Source organism: Annulohypoxylon truncatum (assembly GCF_022578515.1).
Source record: "Annulohypoxylon truncatum strain CBS 140777 unplaced genomic scaffold F4807scaffold_54, whole genome shotgun sequence".
NCBI lineage: Eukaryota > Fungi > Ascomycota > Sordariomycetes > Xylariales > Hypoxylaceae > Annulohypoxylon > Annulohypoxylon truncatum.
Window position 1 is genome coordinate 185,204 of NW_025953840.1, and position 24,218 is coordinate 209,421.

General features: G+C 48.0%; 6 protein-coding genes and 2 pseudogenes across 8 annotated transcripts; 3 read left to right on the forward strand and 5 right to left on the reverse strand.

Moving 5' to 3' along the window:
• The first annotated feature begins 948 nt into the window (after positions 1-948).
• F4807DRAFT_328534 (DnaJ-domain-containing protein) lies at positions 949-3,472 on the forward strand. Its single transcript, XM_047995235.1, has one exon. The coding sequence runs from the start codon at positions 1,403-1,405 to the stop codon at positions 3,239-3,241; it is 1,839 nt and encodes a 612-aa protein (XP_047849147.1). The 5' UTR covers positions 949-1,402; the 3' UTR covers positions 3,242-3,472.
• A 4,021-nt stretch (positions 3,473-7,493) lies between these two features.
• On the forward strand, positions 7,494-7,581 carry F4807DRAFT_t152 (annotated as a pseudogene). Its single transcript has one exon. The product of its transcript is annotated as a tRNA-OTHER (tRNA).
• A 250-nt stretch (positions 7,582-7,831) lies between these two features.
• F4807DRAFT_446681 (MBOAT-domain-containing protein) lies at positions 7,832-10,386 on the reverse strand. Its single transcript, XM_047999833.1, has 3 exons — positions 9,750-10,386; positions 8,219-9,680; positions 7,832-8,158 (listed from the first exon to the last, which is right to left on the reverse strand). The coding sequence occupies exons 1-3, from the start codon at positions 9,926-9,928 to the stop codon at positions 8,132-8,134; spliced, it is 1,668 nt and encodes a 555-aa protein (XP_047849148.1). The 5' UTR covers positions 9,929-10,386; the 3' UTR covers positions 7,832-8,131.
• A 592-nt stretch (positions 10,387-10,978) lies between these two features.
• Positions 10,979-12,538, reverse strand: F4807DRAFT_454571 (Nitrilotriacetate monooxygenase component A/pristinamycin IIA synthase subunit A; the record flags this gene model as incomplete). Its single annotated transcript, XM_048000594.1, has 3 exons — positions 10,979-11,249; positions 11,321-11,922; positions 11,984-12,538. The coding sequence occupies 3 exons, from the start codon at positions 12,536-12,538 to the stop codon at positions 10,979-10,981; spliced, it is 1,428 nt and encodes a 475-aa protein (XP_047849149.1).
• A 3,566-nt stretch (positions 12,539-16,104) lies between these two features.
• Positions 16,105-18,240, forward strand: F4807DRAFT_471931 (FAD/NAD(P)-binding domain-containing protein; the record flags this gene model as incomplete). Its single annotated transcript, XM_048002974.1, has 4 exons — positions 16,105-16,269; positions 16,352-16,828; positions 16,891-17,140; positions 17,294-18,240. The coding sequence occupies 4 exons, from the start codon at positions 16,105-16,107 to the stop codon at positions 18,112-18,114; spliced, it is 1,713 nt and encodes a 570-aa protein (XP_047849150.1). The 3' UTR covers positions 18,115-18,240.
• A 342-nt stretch (positions 18,241-18,582) lies between these two features.
• F4807DRAFT_t153 lies at positions 18,583-18,663 on the reverse strand (annotated as a pseudogene). Its single transcript has one exon. The product of its transcript is annotated as a tRNA-OTHER (tRNA).
• F4807DRAFT_328643 (uncharacterized protein) lies at positions 18,587-19,540 on the reverse strand. The gene has a single exon (XM_047995236.1). The coding sequence runs from the start codon at positions 19,377-19,379 to the stop codon at positions 18,942-18,944; it is 438 nt and encodes a 145-aa protein (XP_047849151.1). The 5' UTR covers positions 19,380-19,540; the 3' UTR covers positions 18,587-18,941.
• Positions 19,541-19,595: 55 nt separating this feature from the next.
• On the reverse strand, positions 19,596-23,936 carry F4807DRAFT_446688 (uncharacterized protein). Its single transcript, XM_047999834.1, has 5 exons — positions 22,458-23,936; positions 21,634-22,401; positions 20,780-21,585; positions 20,416-20,684; positions 19,596-20,354 (listed from the first exon to the last, which is right to left on the reverse strand). The coding sequence occupies exons 1-5, from the start codon at positions 23,541-23,543 to the stop codon at positions 19,897-19,899; spliced, it is 3,387 nt and encodes a 1,128-aa protein (XP_047849152.1). The 5' UTR covers positions 23,544-23,936; the 3' UTR covers positions 19,596-19,896.
• Positions 23,937-24,218: the final 282 nt, after the last annotated feature.

The following is a 24,218-nucleotide window of genomic DNA, read 5'->3' on the forward strand; positions in this document are numbered from 1 at the left end:
TGCAAAGTGCGCAGGTGCGGTGCAGAGTGCAGGGCAGTTGCATCGAGAGCACACAGAGGGATAGCTGGCCTGTCCCCGTTTTAGTACCTTAATATCAGACCTGTCAGAGTACCTGCCAGAACACCTAGAGTACTTAGGTACACCTGTGCCATTGGATATTTTCAGATTCAGAAGGAGCAGCACTTTGCACTACGCACTTGAGGTCGTCGTAACGGTACGGCACCGCACGCTAAAGAAGCAGTGCCCCACCCAGCTTGTAACGGGCTATACCTACCTGGTACCTTAGCAGTCATTAGCAACATTAGCAACATTGGCGACGCTAGCAACGATTAGCGACAGGTACCCCCCAAGTGCGCCCCCCCGGCCAAGGAATTCGACGCTAAAGAGAGGAACCTTCCGCCCGCTTCGTCAGAAATCTTGACAAGGGAGAAGGAGAAAACGACAGAGTAGTAGACGATCCAATCCAGATTAAACCAAATCCCAAAATCCGCCATCGCCCGATTTTTCTCTCAAATCAAATCACCACCCTCCAAATCCCACTTCACCCCAACTCTACCATTGTCCCATCTCTGTACCATCTGTCCCATCTACCAGTAACCAGCTGGTTAGAGGGTGGTATTCTGGTATTTTGAGTAGCCAATCTGGTAGTCTGATAGTGTGTTAGTCTACCTCGTAGGCCGTGATCTACCCGTCTCTATTCTAAAAAGAGTCGAAGCCCGTCAAGCCTCAAAACCGCTCTCGTCACTCACTCTTTTAGCCTCGGACTCTTCTGCATCCTCTCTCTCTTACACACTCTGTCCCTTCCCTCGTTTTCTCTTAACCCACCCCCAACCCATCTATCAATATCATCATTATCCTTCCCCCATTTTACCCTCCTTCTTCTTACAAATTCACCCCCCATATTCCGTGACCTCATCAAGCCACTCGACAAGATATACACGCCATCTTTCATTCGATCGACCATTTTCCGACTGTTAACCGATGGTCTGGTCTTCAACACGCCCGAGCTTGTTTCTCGAGGTCAAGTCAGTTCTTAATTGAATCTGACTTCCATCTTTTCCATTCTCTTCCTATTTAGGTCCCTTGCGATACAAGCGGCCCAAACCTGTATTATTTATTATTATTATTACTATTACCATCACTGTTTTTGTTACTATCGCATACATAACCTACCTTGACCAAATCTGTCTCTATCCATCGCGCGTAAACCAAATCGGCATCCGATCTGCTTCACCGCAGTCTCGTCCCCATGCAATAGTTCCCCACTTTCACTCGTCACCGTCTTTTCTGGTCGTCCTAGCGACTGCCTCCAAACAACAAACCTACGATTTATCTTCTTAGAACGGTTGCAAAAGCTTCCTTCTCCAAACTCTTACCTCAACAGCATCAACAGTCAAACATCATGTCGTCGCTACCTCCCGACCCCTACAAGGCTCTTGGTGTATCCAAGGACGCTCAACTAGCAGAGATTCGATCCGCCCATCGGAAGTTGGTCTTGAAATGCCACCCCGACAAAATCCAGGACCCTCAGTTGAAGGAGGACAAGCAGCGGGAGTTTCAGCAAGTTCAACAAGCTTATGAGTTGCTGAGTAACGAAGCCGAGAGAGCTAGGTATGATGAAAAAGTTAGGCTGGAAGAGTTGAGAAAAGAGGTTAGAGGCATGGCCTCGACTACTACCTCATCACCTCGTAATTCGAAACGTCACGAAACCAAGTATTATGATGTCCACCACGCCGAGCCGCGGCCTAGCACCTTTGGCACGTCTCCCCACAATGTCTACGGCCATACCCCTCCTTCGCGATCCTGGGATGAAAATCTCTATGGGAGAGGTTTTGATGAGAAGCCTCGCTCTGCGAGAAAAACCGCGAGCTATGAGTATGACAGAGAAAGAACAGAGAGAACTAGGAAAGATGACGACCGTCGAAGGCGTGAAGACGATAAGGAATGGGCGCGGCAACAGGAGAGAGCAAGAGAAAGGGAAAGGGAAGAGCGGCTAAGAGAGCGCGAAGCGATGAAGGAGAGGGAGAGAGAAAGGGAGAAGGAAGCAGCTAAGAAAGAAAAGGACCGACGCAAAGAGGACCGAAAAGAAGACAAGAAGAAGGCTGACAAAGACCGTCGCAAAGAGTCAGACGACAAGCACCGCCGTCACAAACAACCTCCTTACACGGAACCGTTTCCAGGAGAAGATGAGGAGGCCGTTTTCACATCCGCGTCGTCCAAGCCAGAGAAGAAGAAGTCGAGCAGCAGCAAAAAGTATGAGGAAACTCCAGCAGCGGCGCCGCCAGCACCGACACCGACAACAGACCGCGAGAGAAAGAACTCGGCAAATCTGGATAACGCGATTCGGTACCTGAGTAGATCAGGTGCTAAACCTCCGGCGCTCAGTCGAGCACAGACATACCATGCCGACGGGTTCGCCGGCGTCCGACACGTAGCCCCGATTGCTGTGCCAACACCGCCACCCGCGGCTGCTGCACCTTTCGCACCCCCTCCTGCGGCTAATTCTCGAGATGCGCCGTTAGACGAAGACGTGAAGAGATCATCAGGGAGACCTCGCCGCATGTCTCATGACACTTCCCGGCCTTCGAAAGAGAAATCGCACAAGAAATCGAGTCCATCTAAGGAAGCCATCATCGTGGACTCGCCTGCATCCGGTGCTCGAATCGTGCCTTCTTTCACCAAGTCTCACTCTATTCCCATATCAGGACAGTCTGAATCGCATCGAATGCCACCTCTTAGCCGCTCTAGCACGGAGGCCTACTCTCGTCCCCAACCCCCTGGCATAGAACGCGCGTCCACTTGGATGCCGGATTCCGACCTTGGTCGAGAACGCAGTCGCTCGCGCCCTACTCGCATGTATACGGATGAATCATCGGAGGATGATCGGGATCGAGAACGTCGACACCGCCGTACTCGACGAACACAATCTCCAGAGGATATTCCGGAGGACGTACCTGTTCAAACTACTCGGTACACTGTCAGCGCAAGTAGGAAAGCTATTCCGGTTCAAGAAGCCTTCTACTCGGAGGACTCGCCTAGGATTTCTAAGAAGACGTCTTATCCGATGCCCAATAGCTCTGCGCGTCGAGCGGATCCTCGAGCGGCCTACTATGAGCATGACGACTTGGAGGATGAGCCGGGGTACTTCCCTGCGGGCGTGAAGTATGCACAGCAGTTCAACCCCGCCGAGATTCAGTTCAGCAAACTGCAGCACTCAGTCCGAGAGGAGGTATTCACATAGCTATTCCTGGTTTCTCGAAAAGCAATACGCTGGCCTCTGCTGAGATTTGCCAATAGCAAATCACCTATCGTTGGTCTGATGGAAGGCGATTGGCGTATCACAATATGCCATGATCTTGACCATGTCCTTTAAGGCTCCTGCTTTTTTCGCTTTTTTTTCTTCGTCTGAATTTGGCGTTGTGAGGGCTTGGGGGTTTTGATTTCGTGCCTATAAAGAAACTTCATGAAATACAGTAACGATTTGATGTCTTTCCAACGAGCTTAGAGAAGAAGAGAGCTGTGGGTGAGCCAGACGGGATTCTTAATTTTCCAAGATTGAGAAATGATCTGGGGAGTTAGCGCGGGCTTTTGTGGTTCAGCTGGGCTTACAAGCCAAGCTACCTACATATATCCGATGAATGGGTTCCCTCAACGGCAGCACAACTAACACCTTGAGGCTCGAGGTTACTCGAACACGAGTTCATGACGCAAATGTTTTATCGTCCACACCGAAACTCGGCCAACCAATCACGACAGCAGCTAATTCGTCACGTCTGCTTATTTCGGCCCCCATTAGCGAGAATACTTGCCGTCTGCGCCGCCTTCCAGGCTCCACGAGTTTTACGAGAGATGTTTATCGTCATTTGGATTTCGCTTGTATTTGCGGTCAGCTTTTTGATGGTCTTTTTTTCTTCTTCCCTATCTCAACTATATATATACATATACACAGAACATTGCATACGGAGCGAGAAACCAGATAACAGGCTGGTTGGGAGTGGATTCCTTTTTTTTCTAATTGTACGGGGGAGAGACATTGAAAGTACAGTTTTTGTTCCTCTCGTCCGTTCGTTCATTTACGAGGCGTTACATAGTCAAAGGAGGGCAGGAGCATTTCGCGGCTGGTGGGTGGGCAGGAATTACAATCTATTTTGCTGCGCTCAAACGAGACTACGCATATTAAGTAACGCACGCAACGCATGGACGAAATATAAAGCATATTCGCTGTTATCAGCTATCGAATTTTATCATTCTTGGGGTCCGAGTAATGTGACTCTTGCTATTGGTTTCCTCTGAGCATAGACTTATGAGATGTTTTTGTCCGATGATGCTACACCTGAGATAATGTGCACATCTGGATCTCACGACGACCTATTCGCTTGACTGCGGGTACTCGGCTTCGGAATTGCACATCGAGGTTGATTTGCTTACTACGAAGTAGGAAAATACGGATAGGGGCTTGTATGTATGTTTAGTGTTTGTCTTAGCTTTGTTGCGAAAAGGGGATAGTGTAGAGGTACAGCAGATTCGACGAAACGTGTCATTGAGGCTTTATGAAGCGATGCTATTTCAGCTACTATCAAATTTTAGAATCATGGGGGGTTGATGGCGTTGGCCGTGATCATAAAGGATTTTCGTGTCGATAGATTTATTCCCCTTTAGGGAATCCTAGTTCTCACCGCAAATCTACTCCTTCCCCCCTTTTTCGATTTAGTGCTGAGGTGGGCGAGGAAGGTGAGAGGTAGGTATGGATGGCATCGCCAGCCGAGATTTAACGGAATTGTTTGCCGGTGCAGTTGCGTTGAAAGTGAAGAAAAAAAAACATTTACGTAAAGAAACCTTCTCATGTTCTCATAGCTCTTTCCTAAATGCTCTCGTATGACGACCCTTCCTAGCATACGTAAACCTTGATCGAGACACATGAGCATATCCCCAAACTCAAAAGCACCTCATGGATGTCATCAATTTGCTCACGTTACTGTCCTCGAGGAAAGAGCGGGGAGTAAATTGACCAAACACGCATAATATAAATAGGCCGCCTCCTCGCATTCTGAGCTCTTTTTCTCTTTTCTTCTTTTCCTCCCCTAGGCGGCGACGGCAGGGGCGGGCGCACCCAACACAAACCCCGGAATCCCCGAGAGCTCAAGAATCCTCGGGGATGGGATCGGGCGGGTCTTCTAGTCGTCCGGTGACTACCGGGTCAATTTTTGATTGCTTACCTTTCTCATTCGATTGAGATGCGTCTTTTTTTCGTTATGCTCCGTGCTTTCGTCACATGGACATGAGGAAGAAACGTTGCGATCGCGATTGGGTTAACGATTAGGTAGATTGGGAGGGGGGCGAATTTTTTTAAAAGCACGAAGAGTACTTAGCGATGACGTCGAGGTCGTAGATATCGCGATTGCGGGAGCGCGTGACGTACGTACCTACCTACCGAGTTTCTACCTCGCGAATATCGTCCTCGGGGTACACAATGATTTCATAAGAGACCCTCTGGCGAGCAAACAAGTTTGTCATGCAAAACGGAGAGCGGGCGCGGAAGGTTTAGAAGAAGGACGGTCGAACGAACATCTCCCGGTATATTAGTCGGATGCTTACGTACGTACAGGCAATTGGCGTCCGGAGAGAAGAGCATTAGCCACAATTATCCCTTGCATATAGCCCCCCCGGGACTAGGACCCTGATTCTGTAGAAGCGCGGGCCTGCGCAAAACATCCCCATTCGTCGCATCGGCGGCGCGATCAGCGTATACTATGTATAGGCCACAGGTGCGTGGCTTGCCTTATGTCAGTATATACGTGGACGTCTCGCGCCGTTGGCTGGCTTCGCCGGGGGGCACATGTCGCCGCACGTGCCCTTCGGTGATGTAAGAAGTGGCGATCTTGTAGATTTCATAGGATACCGGTTTTCAGGGGACCCTACGTAGGGTGTTCATGCTCTCCGTTCTAGAAGTTGTGCGATGACGTAGCTGCGGTCTGGTGGTTAGGTAGGTAGGTTGGTTAGTCGCTGTACGGGGCGGCTTGGTATAAGTTATACGGTTACCCCTTTCTTCTTAACGGATGCTGGGTGTTTACATGGACGCCTTGGAGTACGTCTGCTTGGGATATTGTGGATAGGTGGACCCCTAGAATCGGGCGAGGTATTGAGTTGTATACTATTCGCATTAGAGAAGTATCTTATATGTCTATGTGGTTATTACCGCGTGCCAAAGTTGAGTACTTCTATAGTTGAGAGCTATATTGAACTTCCCAGCCTGCTAACTATGTACCCATAATGCCCATTCACGGCAATGTAACATAGGCATTGATGCCCTGGAGATTGTGTATAGGTAGTGAAATCATAGGGCACCAATGGCTCTATTATGATCCGTAACCTCATCGAGTTGTTGCTGAGTACGTATGAGTCGAAGGAGTCTGATTTCTTCCTTCTCTATTGAACTTGGTGATTGAGGTTCCATTCCACCTCTCTTAATGACCCATACTTCCTTGGGTAGAATTGGATAGGAAGCAACTGGAGATGATACCCTGGGAAGTAGTATAGGATCACTTGAATGCCAAGAGCATGCTCAGCCAATCACCTCATAGCAATTATTGTCTATAGAGATATATTCGGGGCTTGGTTTTATGATGTCGTTGCGGCTTCCAGGGGCTCCTGATATGACAGTTTTTGTAGTATTAAAATTGTGCTTCTTGGAAGAAAGGAGGAAAATGGGAAAGAAGGAGAAAGTTTTAACCACATTGGATAGTTAGCTCAATAATAACCAGACTCTTCTTACTCATCCTGACAGTCAATATTGAACCTACCTCCTAAGTAAATATTTGTAGGCCCCTTTTATGTATCAAATTCTGGTCTTCTGGTGGTTTAAATTGCCACTTCATATTCTGCCAAGGGAGAGGCTATGAGACTCGCATTTACCATGTAGCAAATCCCTTCACTATATTCTTTTAATAAGATTTTCTAGCTAGATGTACGCAAACATGAGGTTGGCTTTATACGTGTATCTAGTTGTTTCAAGATGACCCCTTTTCCTCACTCCGATGTAAGGTTGGTTTCCTAATAATATATGAGAGTATTCTCTCCACCAAAAGGCATCCATTAACCTCGCCTGTATTTGACAAGCTTTACTTATTTAGATATAGGACTGGTGATAGCTTCATCTGCAGAATTATCAGTGAGGAAGTCGGAAACCTTACTACAAAGATAAGACGTCATCTTACTAAGGTTCACAGTAACAGCATTACCCCTTTGTTCAGCACGTCCCTATATGACGCAGGTACCTAAGTACCTATCAACGCGCAAAGGAAGGCAGGCACGCGGACCAGACGCGTCCCTCACACCCCTTTTTAGTAGGTACTTGTTCGTTCTTTCTTTCCCTCTCCTCTGCCAATGAGCAACCGGTAAAGGCGTAGAGGCCTTATAAAGTTTCTTATCACCAATTTGGACATCCATCATCTGGGGCTCCCACCGTTCCCGAACGGTAGCATGCTCAGCTGGAGGCGTCTGTGGAGCAGCAGTATAGCTCATTCACTTCCTACCCTTCAGGTAGGAACGAGAAGGACCCGGGTGCGAATCCCGGCGGATGCAAATTCTTTTTATTTTTATTTTCCCTTTTCTAGTCTTTAACCTGTCATTGAGTCGAGTTATTATGACAACCTGGACGCCTTGTTTTCGTATTTTATAAAGTTGAGTATTTGATTTCTACTACGCCTCAGAATCCAGTTCTTGGCTGATACTCGCCAAATACATTCTACAGCCTCAGCCGGAGTCTACGTGAGCTAGAGCTCTTCGCATTATGTTGATGTTCCTCATAAGAACTATGTCTTTGGGTCATATCTTTCAAAAAGGAACTTGGTGAGTGAAATTTTCCTAATATGCATCCAGTCTACTATTCACGCTAGGCCTATCGACAAAGGGTATGGGGGTATATCCGAGACATGTAATACAAATACATAATAATACACTTCCATTCCAACGTTGAGTATGGTGTCGGTAATTGAGGGCAGTGATGCCCAAGTCTTCTTCAGATCTTGTTCGGATACCATCCGCGTTTTCTAACCTTCGACACCGCTCCCTTTTCCGTCTATGCCAAAACCAGCTATATGCTCCTTGGGTAACCATCAGGCGCGACCTCAAATTAAACCAGGACGTAGAGTGAACATATCTGTAAGAGGTTAGTTTTTATATTTTTCTCGCCACTTCCCGAAAAAACTGAGGAACTTACCATGCTCAGTCCTAAAACCATGCTGCACCAGAAAAGCACGTTGTTCGCCGTCTTATGGGTGCGTACCCACTTGGTGCGCTGCAGCATGACGATCGGTAGCTGCAACATCTGGCATACGAAGCCGTAGCCGCGTATCTTCTTGGTGATACAAGCCATGACAATTTCGTGGCCGATGGCAGAGACCAAGAAGGTGATGAGCGTCGCCATGTTGCGCCCGATACTTGGTCTCGAGGTCGCATACACGTGTCGCCGTAGAAATGAGTATACGGGTATGTTCCACTCGCGGCTGAATTCCATCCAGTCGGTGCTGTTCCACCAGTCACTATAGAAGTGTCGGTCTCCGAAACGTGTAATCTCGCCGAAGGCGCCTAGCACGTACTCGAAGATGACGAGGAACACGAGTAGGAAGGTGAGCATGAACGGGAAGAGCAGCCATGAGATAGTTTCAGCGAGAATGAGGCATGTCTCAACCGCGGACGAGCTCTTTTCGATGTCAACGGTAGATTCCTGAAGAACAGGTAGGATGTACTCTTCCGAGATGATAGTTAACAAGAATATACAGCCGAAAGTGGCGATTATCTTCGCTATCAATGATGTCCACTGGATCGATTCGTTACGTGGATATTCCAGTTCGTAGCAGAGCGTCGGGCATAGGATGTAGTCGGTGTAATTCGACCAGGTTAGGTTCCGCGGATACGTCACGTTGCCGATGGGACTTGTCAGCTCGCGCGCCAAGTCCTCCCGCAACTGCTTGAGACCTTCATCTTCACTGTCGCTGTCGACTTCCACATCTCCGTGAGCTAGTTTGCCCATCGGATGCTCAACGGAAGGGTAGACGTATGCGGGGGCTTTCGAGGCGCCGTGTGGTTCGTCGAGGGCACGTAGTCGCTTTTCCGTTTCCGATAGGTGACCGTTATAAAACGCATAAGAATGCATCTTCATGAGAAGGACCATGGTGTGCAACAGCAGAAAAACTTGAGACGTCCAAGTCCAGTTGAAAATGAACGGCACGGCGATCCAAAAGGACAGCCACACAAGTTGGTATATGCTCTGAATAGCCTTACCACCCTTCTGCCACGTCAACGCTCCTTGGCTACTCCTGAAAACCCTATGTAGCGGCAAGCTAATAGCAGTGCTCGCGACCATTAACAAGTCGGCTACTGCTAGATGCCATAACTTGATCGTGAAGAGGGTCCATATCTGAACGCGCAAGGGGTATCCGGTGTCCTTATAATTGCGCAACATGGTAGTAATGCCCATGATGGCCAGGCCGATCCAGAATAGGTTGAAGAAGCCATGGAAATCGCGATAGTCTGATCGAGGATCGAAGTGGGAGACTCGGGAGGCAAACTCGATGGTCGGAAAGATACGTCGTCGCTGCTCTGCGCGAACCTGCTTCCGTGCACTAGACAGAGCTTTGGTCGACGCGGGAGCATTTTCAGGAACTGGTGTCGAACGACCGCTAAAGACTTGTAAGCCATTCTTTTCCCGTGGAAGCATTGTGTGTATTCGAATGGTAAAAATTACCTACCTAGTCAAGCCCGAGACAGGTTCCTCCGAAGGCGGCTCAAGATGCGCGTTGCCATTAACGGAATTACTGCTGTGTTCTCTGGTCAACTCAGCGACTTGGGCGTGTTGCGGTTTTCGTGGCCTCGGCCGTAGGATATGATCGTGTTGGCCATCGTCTACGTCAATGTTGGTGGAAGACATTGCTGTCTGCCCCTGGCGTAAGCACTCTCCTCTCTGTTTCTTCGGTGGCGACCAATAGGGGAAGCTCAGTGTTTCGAGAGGTTCGTTGACGGAGGATCAATAGTAAGAGAGCAACCGGTGCAAACTCTCCAATGGCAAGGTAATCCTAACCGTGTTATGTTATTGAGTTGAGGGGTATAAGGAGATGTGGTATGTGGTGTAATGTGTAATGCGTAATGTACTTCGTCAACGAAGACGGCTGAAACGATGGACAAGAATAGGAGAGGAATTAAGTCACAATGGCGACGAAGTAATACAATAGTAATAATAATGATAATATCGCGATCCTATGTATTTTTAGTTATTTTTGGTTTGAATGGGAGAATGACACACAATCGGAAAAGGAAAGGGAACAGATTCGAAATGTTGTTAAAGAAAATGTTGTCATCAGAGTATTTGGAGGCTGCGCAATTGACGACGATACTTACATGGATGCCGTGCACTATAAATATAGCGGTTTCTAGGGCACTAGTAATCCTGGGTAGGTGCCTTGCTTTAGTGGTTTTAGGGGGGTTCTGCCACCCCGACCCCACACAGCCACTTACGGCGTCGACTTCCCAGGCTGCTAAATTACCATACATCCATAACGGGTAGTTCACCAGCATTGGAGATTTTGGAGATTTGACGTCACTGCCGACCATCCACGTGGTTTATTTCGTCCCTAACCTTAACTCTAAAAGGAACTTCGGCTCCGTGAATTTTCTGAATCTTAATCATCAAATTGGGTTTGTATAACGTCGCGGATCAGTACCAAGAATACTTTTGCTCTCTCCTTTTCTTTTTCCTTCTACCACTTGAAAATTCTCACGGGACTCGACAGAACCGAATTTAGTTATGAAATATCAATATCACCTGCCCACCACCCATTGCACCATTCGATGCTATGAGTTGTCTGGATCTTCGGAAGGGCGGATAGCTGGAATACATATGAACGATGCTTCCGAGCAGTCCGAGTGCGGGATCATTCCATATCGCTCAGGACTTGAATCAATCTATCTAGGTGGACATACTTTAAGATATCGGCCATTTATATGAGTGACCCGGGTGGTCGCTTAGAAGATGCGGCTGTCCGAGGAAGACTTCCCGTGCCGTAGCTCCTTCTCGCTCAGCCTCGGTTCCAAGCAATCCCCTCCTTCGTAATTCGGGGATCACAAACTCGATAATATCCTCGAAGGAGCCAGGGTTAACTACATGCGCGAGGTTGAAGCCGTCGACGTCTGCCTCCTCGGCCCATCTCTCGAGTTCGTCGACAACCGTCTTGGGACTGCCGATAATCTTAGGCCTGCAAATGCATGTAGTCAGCATCACCCCTGCGATCTGCTCTTTTTTAAGACATCGCGTTGGAGATCTTACATCATGCCACCTATCGATAAGAACTCGACAATTCGAGCCTTCGTCCACTTCAATCCTTCTGTGCCGGGGACCGTGCTCGACCAACGGTGGATTAGAGATCGGATCGCGGGTTTATCGACCAGGATCAGATCCTCGTCATCCGAGAACGACGAGAGGTCATTCCCCGTCCAACCGCCAAACAGCGCAAGCGCGCCTTCTCGATCTCCGTACGAGAGCAATTCCTTGTACTTAGCCTGCGCTTTCTCGTCCGTCTCATCTACGATTATCGTGACCCCCGTGAAGACTTTGATGTGGCTCGGATCCCTACCAAATTGCTTGGCTGTTGACCGAAGCGCATCAACTGACTTCCGGACTAGCTCCGGCAGTTGGCCTCCCATGAAAACAGCTTCAGCGTGCTTCGCGCCGAATTCGGTTCCGGCCTTGGACGTGCCTGCCTGAAACAAGAATGGCGTTCGCTGAGGAGACGGCTCCGAAATGTGGGGACCCGGCACTTTGAAGTACTTCCCCTGATGGCCGATTGGACGCACTCGCCCGGCTACTGCGAATTGGCCCTTCTCGCGGTCTCGGACCACGGCATCGTCCCTCCAACTGCTTTCCCATAGCTTCAAACCCAGTCTAGTAAGTGATCCCTTTCTCAGGACAGCTAATAGAAGGAACTCGTACCTTGTAAACTACATCCATATACTCGTCCGCAATTCGGTAACGCTCATCATGCTCGATCTGGGTTTCCAAGCCGAAGTTTCTGGCCGCGCTTTCAAGGTACGACGTGACAATATTCCACGCCACCCGCCCTTCAGCTAGATGGTCCACAGTAGAGAATCGCCTCGCAAGAGCATACGGCGCGTCGTAAGTCGTCGAGGCAGTAACTCCGAAGATCAGATTTTTAGTCGCCGCTGCCATGGCCGGCACCGTGTATAGCGGGTCGTTGACGGGGAACTGCGCGCCTGAGTTGAGCACGGGTTCGACGTTTGCCGGTCCCTTGTACACATCGTAAGCTCCTAACGTGTCCGCGATGAACATAGCGTGGAATCCGCCTTCATCCAAAAGCTGTGCTAGCGACGTCCAGAATTTGAGCTTGTTGTAATCGTCAGTCTTATTGCGTGGGTGATGCCACAGTCCCGGCGACAGGTGCCCCGGGGTTGTCATCACGAAGGCATTTAGGAGAAGCTGCTTCTTGGGCTTCTGCGCCTCGGTGCTTGTGTCGTTGGACGACGTCATTTTGGTTAATTTCTTTTCTTACTGTTTCCTTTGGTAAATAGCTTATAAATGAATTGAAAAGAATGCTTCTTATAGACTACAGTGCCCAGAAGAAAAGCACGAGTAAAGCACAGTTTTTCCGTATAAAATTCATGAGAATACCTACCTAGATATCCGGCAATTTATAGGATCCGGGACTACGGAGCTTTGATGTTCGAATCTACCACCCTGATGGGGCGCTACCCCGACTCTTCCACCATGCTCCGCGCGGATTGCGTGATGCGAACTTCGGGACCTGTCTACCGTACCGTACGACCCCGTCTTCCCAATCAGCGTTCGCGATCGGGTGGACGCGGAAAGCTTATGGGCTGCGAATTAGAGGACTGATATGATGCTATGCCTGAGGACTTTCAATTGCGTGATGTTGGTTATTACGCCATTTTGGAAGGTTAGTTAGGAGATAATTAGCTGAGGGCCTGATAGAATAAGGATGGCCGACTAAGGGGATCTATTAACACTCCTATCAAAGGCAAACTTTTCTGTAAGTTCTTAACTTCCCTGAAATTTGGTATCTTCTATACACATCACTACCCGTTAATATTATCTAGGTGTGTCATAAGGTAGAGGTTTAATAAATTCAAGCTAGTTATAGGGATAAGGAAAAGGCATTGGATATAATCCAAACCCACTACCTTTGGCCCCAAACATGCACCAAGTATTTACCTAGGTACTATGTAGGTAGGTAGGTGATAGACTACCGATCAGAACGATCAGAAGCAAGCCCCCTGCCTAGGTGTTCATCGATGAATCCATGATTTCGTCGTTTCCAGGCGTCTTTTCACAGCAATGAGAAATATCCATACTTGAGTGGCTAAGCCACTATTATGTCATCAACCCCTTTTCATTCCTTTATCCTTAAGGCTAGTGCAACTTGGACTTGATCGTGATACCTAGTACAAAGGTCGAGTTGTATGATATATACCCCCTCCGGATAGGTAGGTAGATACGCTTCTTTCATCATTACCAAGTCCTTTTCAAGCTTCTACGAGACTCTTCTTGAATACCTCTACTTTGTTATTGTTAGTGACGGGTGAAGTCACCAATTTGAATGCCTCATAATTTTCGAGAAGATGAATGATTCGACTCATAGCATATAAGTATCTAGGTAGGTAATGACAGTAGAGAGTGTGGGTAATCTATATCGTCACCTGTGACCCAGTAGCCTCCTGCCAAAGATCTCTGTTTGATTTACACGAGCCTATACTCTCCTATCCAGGTTAGCCCGTTTCTCCTTTGATCATCTGCCGATTCACTGCCAATAGGATGAATTAAAAATCGCCTCAGATTACGTAGGACATGTCACGAATATATTCAGGGGTGTAAGTAGAGAATAGGCGTTGTGGTGAGACCGTATCGTGGAATTTTAGACGATAGTAGGCGTTCTTGCTACAATATTACTACTAATAGCAAACCTCTCGTATGATTATATTGCTAGCTACCTATTCAAGGAGAGGGCATATTGATATTGGAAAGGTAACTTCCATACAACGTAGATAGGGATTGCTTATAGTGTGAATGGTGTTACGAAATTAGTGGCGTTTTATTCTTGATTCGAAAATGCTTAATAATATCGATCAAGTGGATATCTTCCAGTGCGGCAAGGTCTGATGAAAGGGCGACAGCAAAGTCTCTATAGTCGTCTGAGGAAAGCTACATCTTGTTTGTCGCATGGTACTTCGTATCGTTACCCAGTAAGATATCTCGGACGAGAGTCATAAGTTGGTAGACTTGATGGTTAACGCACTATCGACAGCGAGGAAAGTCTCGGAATGAGATTTAGTATGACCTAATCGATGACCGTTATATGTCTCCCATGATTCATTTCAGTGCCTGGAGGACAGAGCCTTGAGATTGGTGTCTACTCCTGAACCCCGACATACCTAATCTCGGACCGTTCTACATAAGAGACATTTTGCTCATGGGAGCCGAAAAGCACACCCTACATCCTAGATAGGGGAACTAGGGGGTAGTATGTAGATATGTCTGAAGCCGAAACACTTCGGGTCGGAGAGGATTTCCCCAGACCTGCAGCCCGGCCCGTAGGACAGACGATCTATCCTTAGGTTCTGCGATATTGCAGAGAAAATTCAAATCTAGAAATTCTATTTCGGTCGACCTGATATCCAATCAAACCTCAGAACTACTCTTCAGGCTTGCTAGACCAATCAATTACTGTAAGGAGAGCATGCGAAAACTTCATCACAACTTGAATGACGTGCATGATACGCTGAAAATTTTCTTCTTTTTTCTTCTCCAAGGTCCTGATGAGATGTCATCGGCTACACTTGGCCGACATATCTATATTAGTTCTCCTACGTGCGAGTTCTAGCAAACCGCTTGGTCTAACACTACCTAATCGCACGGGGACCGCTCCCGGAAGCACGACATGATACAGGATGTGTTAGTGGTGTTCTGTCGACCGCCTCGAACGGTTGTCAACTGGTTTGTATTCAGGAAACATGCCAGCTTGACAAGGGCATCTAGACCATCACCGAAGCTAGGATGACGTTTCTGAGCAAGATCCTGTGTCGATTTTGTGTTTGTGCCTTTTGATGGATTTATTACCCGCCTACTATACTACCCTGGCAGTAATTCGTGATGGCGGTGATCTACATGCAGCAGCCTCAAGTCACGGCCGCGTCTGTTGGCCACTGCCTGCAGCCACGCGAATATCCTTGCGTCCGGCCAACGTTCGTGTCCTACGGGTTCGGTCGATCGGCCATGCCCAAAACGAAACGGTGTCAGCGTGATGAATTATTTTTCCAGGAAGATGCCTGCTCGGCTTGTATCAGCCTCGTTTATAGGCGGTCCTCATTGGCGTCCTTCTGGCATCCTATTGGAGTACCTGGGGCACCAACACTCAACTTCTGGGGTCGGGCCATGAGGGTCGACCAGTGAGAAAATGGGAGCGACGCTAACGGTAGCATAAGGTTGATAAGGAGGGGAAACCAATATGAGATTGCATTTCGGAGCGAGACATCCTGCCAGGGAGAAGCTGGGTGGTAAGACATCGTTTATGTAACGCGAAAGGTACAGTCCGAATCCGATTTTAGTTGAGATCGCGGCGTACAACGAGAGCACGCCTCATTCCTTGGCGACATCGCGGCCATGTGCGCTGTGATTCGCGGCCGCCTCCCCCGTGTCTCGCCTACCCGCTCTCGGAACGAGGAATCACTGTAACTGGAGCACAGTACCCACGCCCCTCCTCGAGGAGGCGGACGAGATGGTGACGGAAGCTAGCAAGATTGAGAGAAATATAGACCCAAATGAAAGATGGGAAGACAAGAGTTCTCGTGATCGCCTAGAGTGGGACCGAAGGAGGCTGAGGAACAAGAACTGCCCGAGAGAGGCGGAGGATATAATATGGAGGAGGGCCGACCTACCGATATTAAAGCGAGCTCATGCTTCCTCCTTTTACCTCGAGAGATGGGTGACAGCTTTGCACGTTGTAGGACCACATCGTCTAGCCCACAGGATCTATCATTCATATCGGATCTTGCACTACCCACCCGGAAACGGCAGCAGGGATGCGGGTCGCGATAATAGGCGCAGGTCCTTCCGGGCTCGTGACACTGAAGTATCTCTTAGCTGCAGAGAAGGCTCTAGGAACGAAAACTATCGAAGCCCGCATCTTCGAGTCTGAGACGGGTGTGGGTGGGACGTTCCTGGCGAGAACATATGAGGATGCTGAGGTATAGGGGACCCCTTTCGTTCCACCTTCGAGCTAGCTGGCAATAGCTCTCTTACACTGACGTACTAACACGCGGTTGTTAGCTAGTCTCTTCGAGGCAGCTCACTTGCTTCTCTGACTTTCGTTGTAGGGATGACGAGCCGGATTTTATTAGTGCGAAGCGCTACGTTGAATATCTCAACGAATATTGTACGCACTTCAAGCTGTGGCCACACATTACCGTCTCCAGCCTAGTGAAGAGCGTCAAGAGTCGAAAGGAGGGCGGCCATGCCGTGACGTATTTATATAGGGGCCAGCAGCACACCTGGGAATGCGACGCGGTAGCTGTTTGCTCTGGATTGCATGTCAACCCTAGCATTCCCGAAGTCAAAGGCATTGAGAAAGTACCGGTAGTGCTTCACTCTTCACGGCTGAAGAAGAGGGAACAGTTCGGAGAAGGAAAGACGGTGCTTATACTAGGGAGTGGTGAGACCGGAGCTGACGTTTCTCTCCTGGCCGTGACTTCGCCTACGAAGCGAGTAGTGCTATGCCATAGAAACGGCTTTCATCTTGCTCCAAAGGTAGGCAGGCCACTTATAAGTAACAAGAAAGGATTCGCGGCTGAGACTCACTGGTATTACAGAGGAACCCAAATCCAAGACTAGTATTTGCGCGACGGCGAAACCCCCTAGATCGTCCCCAGGTGCCCATCGATGTCTCTCGAGCGAGTCTTTTCGACACGATATATGTACACCCCTGGTTAAGAAACAGCAACCTTTTATGGACGTACTACGACTATTATGTTCGGTGGATTCTCTGGACTTCGTGGGGTACCACACACGGAACGGACCAATGGGTTGGAGGAAAGCCGAAGGGATGGTCTACTTCTGAGAGTACGTTTTCTGTTTCTTTTCGCGAGTAAACTGTTACTGACTTGTGCCAAGTATTTTTCAATAAGTCTGGTTATAAAGTCAGTCCATATCTCAATGCTGTCTGGAAACCGAAAAAGCCGCAGGGACTCCTACATCTCATCCGCTCATGGATAGTCCAGACGCCGAATACGCTGGAAACTACCCAGGGTAAGCAAATAGACCTTGCGTCCTGGCCAGAGCGCATCGACGAAAATGGCCTTGTCGAATTCAGGGACAATGGACGGCCCGAATACGCGCGGATAAGAAACGAAGTCATCAAGCCAGACGTAGTAATATTCTGCACGGGCTATACGCACGAATTCCCCTTCCTGGGGGAAGATAGATGCAATCCTCAATACTACCAAGGCAAATTAGTGCGTGATATTTGGCCGCGAGACGATCCTTCCATTGCGTTCATTGGGTTCGTGCGGCCTAATCTAGGCGCCATCCCACCTCTCACCGAATTCCAGGCACAGCTGTGGGTGCTTAACCTGTTATCACCTGAACGTGTAGCCGGTGCCCCTTTGCTCCCCGAAGATGAAGGGCACTACCGACTCATGTCCAAGGCGCACTCCCGAATCCGATACGGTGTTGATCACGAGAGCTATGCGTATCAACTCGCTCTAGACATGGGCTCGGCGCCATCATTTGGTGATATCCTGCGCCTCGGCTTCTCTGGAACTGACGACACCCATGGCAACAGTGGCTGTTGGTATAAACTACCGCTCACTTGGGCGCTTGGTGCCAATTTCAACACCAAATTTAGGCTCCTTGGGCCATGGGAATGGGAGGGCGCGATTGAAGTCATGATCACCGAATTCTGGGAGACTGTAGCGCGAAGGCAGATGTTCTTTGGTCATTTCACCGTCTCGATGGTCCCGATGATCATATTTGGACCGATTAGTCTTTTCGTCTTTCTCTACGCGTCGTTATGCCGACTTCTTCAAGTGTTATGATGTTCATCGCGAACGTCCAGGATTCGGGTTTCATAGATGAATGGGTGAGGGCTACCATGGTGATTTGGAAGAGATGTTGTAAAGATTCAAGTTCCAAGGAGCTGCTTGAGGACTAGATAAAAATACCCCATACTGTGCGCCTCGCACCTTCTTTTCTCGTATCTACTATCCAAGATTTCCAGAGTTCGGGGTTGGTTAAAAGTCCGGATTATGTAATGTACTTCTACACCTAGAAATCAAATAGTTGGGCAATGCGAGTCGCCATTTCCTTCCAAGGATGTCAAGCAATTGAAGCTATCGTGAATTTAGTGTTTGTCAGCCAGCTTACACGCATTGGTGATAAAAAATATGGACCCCGGCAGACGGGCCAAAAATTAAGGCTGGTTCGGATGATTCCGAATTATCCAAATAGAGAATTGACCCCGACCCGATTTGCTATCTTCTTGTTAGTTTTTTGCTTGCTTGCTTAGCCATTGGTTTGAATGGACTACTTACAACGGATAACCTTTCGATCTGGAGTCGAACGCGCTACCGTTGCGCCACGAGGCCGATGATTTCGTCGCTAATAATTAAAGTTTATATACCTCGACATTCGCGATTATCGCGGCTAGGCTTCGCGATATCGACTGCTTCGAATGTTTTACTCGTCCAACTTAAAATTATAAGTTATCTTTTAAACCTTTACAACTTGACTACTCCACGGACTCGAAGTAGATTGGATACGTGGCTTTACTGCATGTGTATAATAGAAGTTTGGGTTCAACGCCTATTAAGCCTGTCGGTGCCTTCTGCCTTCTGCCTTCTTCATTTTTCTGCTAAATACCTGCCTAAAGTTTGTGCATTGGTTGAGTTGATTCGAGGCTTGCTTGAAACGGTACGATTGTGAAGTCCAACACATTGCCAGCGCCTTTCCCCCAATTCTTTCCATTCCAACACTGCAAAAGCATGTGCCCATCTCCAGTGAACCTAACGTCAAAATCTCTGCTTCCACCAATATTATTTATGGCCTTTCGACCTTCTACAATATTACCCGACACGACGAGCTTCCAATTGTCATCTTCAAGCTGAAGAATTGCGAGGCGCCCGTAGGTGTTGGTGATGTTGATTTCCGTACATTTAGTTGAAGAATCGAGCCAACGGTCAAAATTGATGTGTTCTTCATCTTTTGGGGGACAGAAAGCCATGACGTTATCCCTATGATTTCGAATAATAATATTATACTCCTTGCTTGGCGGCTGGTAGACTCTCCGGAGATTTAGGACCATGGCTTCGACGGCGTGTGGTGAACTGCTAGTATTCGAAAGGCTAGTTCGCTTAGACTTTGCTCTAGCCTAGAATGTTAAGATTGTGCGTAGAAATGAGCTAAGAAAGGAAAACTGAACACAGTTGGAGGTTGTTCCATCCCGAATGTGGGGTTACTCCGTCCGAACATGTTGTTACGTGTGTCGTAACTTACATAGATTCACCAAGTTCTCACTTCATATCATTTATAATTGGAATTTTTATCAAGCCTACCAGCTATCCAAGATATATAGTACCTAAATAGAAAAAAAAAGGGGGAGAATAGGGAATAACCAGAAAGAGGCCATTCGAGTGTCCCGTCATAACTCATAATGATACCCCGAGAGGAGAAGCGCTCCTATACATGCCCCTTAACTCTTTCACACACTTACACACAGCATTTGCAACGGGTATCATTCAAATATCATCCATACCGCCAACAAAAAACCTACCCAAGGAGATAAAACACATGCTAAAATAAATACGTTCCCTTCCCATTTTTTATGACCCTCCCGGTAACGCCCCACCATCGGCCCCGAGACCCAAGGACTCTGAGAAATCAAACGGCTTAACGGGATCGAATACCTCGTTGAAATACGCCTCGAACGAGCTACCGCAGTACGAGAGGTCGTTCAATCCCTCCGCGTTAGGAACGGTGATGCTATCATCTACGGTCGGCAACGTAGGGAATTCCTGCGATTCGGAGGTCCTAGTTGCGTCGTCCGAATAATCGAATGTCAGAGGAGGCATATCGAGCGTGGGTGCTGGCTGCTCGCCAGCCCGTCCTTGCTGGAAACGCTGCACGAGGTCAAGGCACTTCTTGATCGCCGACGCGTCCTGTCCATCAGTATCGCCTGCCAGGCGGTGAAGGTAAGTCTCAAAATCTGCGAGTGAGTCGGGGTCTTTGGTTTTCTCTGCCGTTACCCCTGCGTCAACTCCACCAGTGATGGTTTCGTAGTCTATTGAGAGATAAGTTAGTATCTAGATACCGAACATAATTGTTGCGCCCGAGCCACTCACATGGCGATGGGATCTCCGCGATGGAGTCCAACTTGAAGATGATTCGGTAGATATCGTCCCACTTCTGCGCATCCGAGACACCTCGCGCCTTATTCTTGATTCGAGCTTTCTGCGTCTCGTCGATTGTATCGAAGTCGATGTCAGAATCTCGTTTTTGGCACGGCGGGTCCGAACGAGAATGTCCATGGAGCTCAGAGCTGGTTTGAAATTCACCGAAGCAACGATCACACCTGTAACAAGGCGAGAAATGATTGCGGTATATATGTTCTCTAAAATATCCCCATCAGTCAAGACTTCGTTTCATAGTTAAGTACCTAAGTACCATGGAGGAGTGCTCTTGATGAAGCAAGATGCGAGGACTAACTTGAGCCTTGATATTGTCCAGCCGGGCCCTATGCATGATTTCCAAGCTTTCGTGCTGTATCTCGCGGGATTCCTTTTGTTAAAAGGACATGCAAAAAGACGCTTGTCTCCCGTCGTGTTCGTTGGTTCTGAACACTCCTTCGTACTTGCTTGCGATGGGTCTCGGTTTGGAATATTTGGGGGATCCTTTTTCTTGCGCGCCTTTTTCTTTCGCTCATTTCCCATATCGATGGGACCTGTCATGTCGTCTAATGTGCGTCTTCGACCATTGGGACCTCTGAATGAAGCTTCATCAGGCGACCTCTGGTGTGACACAGATAATGATTCAGTCGGCAGTGTATCCTGCTGCATGTTGTCCGGTATGGTGTCTGAAGGTATCATCCCGTCAATAGGAGCATGCAAGATGTCTGACGTGTTATGCATATTATGATGTTGTCCGCTAAAATCAGGCCAGTACGTATCCTGAGGTGGAATTGGCATCATGTCTGGATAGTCCAGTTCGTTTGGTAATGGTATCTGGGCCATATTGACCTGAATTGGTTGTCTTTGGTAATTTGAAATTAAGGTGTTGTCTGTTAGATCTGCAAGTTCTTGATAAGGCCACGGCGGTTTGTGTGGCCGTGGAAGAGCCACCGTGTATACTGGATCTTCTAGGCATTTCTGCCGAAGACACTGGAGCTTCTCGGAAAGGAATGAACTACTGATCCTCGTTTCCCAATTAACATCGAGAAGGTCATCGTGTACCAACCCCAGAAAGTCATCGATGCAGGGGCTTGCTGCTTGGCTCCCGGTAAGATTTTCGAAGCACTATATCAATGTTAGGTAGACCCGACTACGCTAAATCGCAAACGTTACCTGGTCGACGCTCGGCTTGAGTCTTGCCTTCGGCGCACCTAGAGACTGCGGAGGTACAAGTTCGAAGAACTTATCGTCCATCCATCCGGCTTTTTTCGCTGGCTCGCCGGTAGTAACTCGAGATAGAGCGAAAGACCCGACTCCATCCCAGCCACGAAGTAACCATACAGTAATCTCAAGAAAAACGCACCCCAGGGACCAGATGTCATAGGTGCTGTCGATAGCCCCCTTTATGTCAAGTTCCGGGGCCCGGTAGGTAGGCGAGAATCCAGTAGGGCGATCGCCGACTTCGTTCTCGGTTTTTTGGTGTAGTCCACCGAGTCCAAAGTCGCTGAGCACCCAGATGGGATTTTCACTGTGCGGGCCGTCCTCGAATAGGAGGATGTTGGCAGGCTTGATATCGCCGTGGAGTCCGTAGTAAGAGATATCCGTCGGGCTATTGCTGTTTCCGGCGTTTGAAGCCTCTGTATGGTTACCATGATGGATTTGATGCAATGCAGTGGCAATGCCAAGACATTGTTCGACAATCCATATCAAAGAGGAGCTGGTGATGACTGGGTTAGGATTGTCTTTCCAGAATGAGCGTAAGTTGCCGCCGTCGGCCCAGGGGAAGAGCAAGTAGAAGGATGTCCCATGCTGAAACGCTGCTAGAAGCTTGATAATGTGTGAATTTGGCGATATCACGAATCGCCTTAGGGCGACGACTTCACGTCGAAAGTCCTTGATACGCGGGGAATGCAATCTTTTCAGAGCGAAGTACGGCTCATCCTAGAAAATAATTAATTAGCATTCCTTCGAGTCAATGATTCGATTCAAAAACGTACCTGACCCTCTCGGAAACTGTGGTGCCAAGGATGAATTTTGACTCTTCGCACAATGCTATACCCACCGGTTTGAGTCGACTTTGGGGTTATGTTATCGAAATCGAATATGGGGAGGACAATGTGGTCATTGAAGCTGTACAGGGAGATATCCCCTTTGACGCTACCTAGAAATGGGGATAGAACTACCCATTGCGTTTCCGTGAATCTTTTGATGCTAGGCAATGTCCATTTGTCGAAGCAGCGCCTAAGAAGCGATGCTAGTGGAGGATGTTCAGACCGGGATAGGTTCTCACTTGAGAATAGAGAGTAGTCAATGGGGAGCAGAGAGTCTGCAAACCCTCCAGATATGAACGACGGAATACTCTCTGTTCTGCCCAGCAGGACAAGGATCACGAATGTCTTCATAAGTCGGGTGTTATGATGAAATCTCCGCGAAGGATGTGTCGGTTCCTGATCGCAGTCGTGCTTGGCGAGGATGTCTGCCGTATAGTTGTCGAGAACAGATTCAGGGAGTGTAGGCATAGCTCTCTTCAATTCTTCTTTCACTGAAAGCGGGGTGAGAGCATTGAGTTTTTCTTGTGGCAGAAATGATCTCGACTTAGAGTCGAGTGCTCTGCACATTGACTTGGTGAGAATGGTGAATAGGGGCGAAGTAGTAGGGGGGAAAATGCGTGAGGGCGGTCCCGCCATCTGGCCCGCAAAGCCAGATACCGGTACAGAAGGTGTGGCATTTAGAATGGGAATGCATGGCATAAGTGAATTCGATTCAATGTCGAATTCACTTTTGCCATACATTGTTATGCACATTGTCGTGGTGAGAGGAGAGTAGGTTGGTAAACGAGCAGGAAGGGGGATGTGGGAGTGGTCAGTTTGGCCTTGTGCAATTTGATATTTGCTACAGTCCGTGGAATTCAACTGCGGCGGATGTTCGGGCCACTGATTGCGACTCTGGCCGGTGGATTGGGCTTCAGAGTCGGTATTCATCTGGCCACTTTGATTATCCATCTTGGTGGTTGCTGATGGGGCAGTGTCCGCAACCATTACAGTGACAACAGTACCAAATGTAGAGGGCCCCGATGGACTCATGAACCGCTTTATAGGCCATTTAGTTGTATTGGGTTGCGAAATGCCTAATGTCGAGAACGATGAGTAGTTACGTAGTGCGTTATGAGGAAAAAGGAGAGATAAAGGTGAATGGGGGGATGAGAGGATGAGTGAAGGGAATTTGAGTGTAGATTTATGAAGTCTGAAAATCTACCTGTGCAGAATCACACATCCATTAGGGAGAGATATCGATATAGCTTGATATATACCTACCTAGGTATCTACACCTACCTAGTAGCTCGCAAGGTGGGAATGCAACACTGCGGTACTGCGCATCTGCGCAATCCGTGGGGTTCCAAGACCAGGCGACTAGGCGTATTAGGCACCCTGCGGTCAGCTCTGTCTGCCTCGACTTCTGTCAAAATAACGTGAGACTTAATAATTCAATTAATTGTGTAAAGAAAATTCTATCTTCTTAATCCAAGAGATTATAGTTAAGACTAACTGCAAAATCTTTAATGGTCTCCATATTATATCTTAAAGGAAATTATATAAAAACTAAAAATTTAAAAGCATTAAAGCATTAAAACATATAAACTACTTAATAATATTAAAATTATAAAATTATATTTAATATATTTTTTTAAATTTAATTAAAAGTTAAATTTATAAAGTTTTATTATTTTTAAATGTTATAAATGTTATATTTTATTTTTT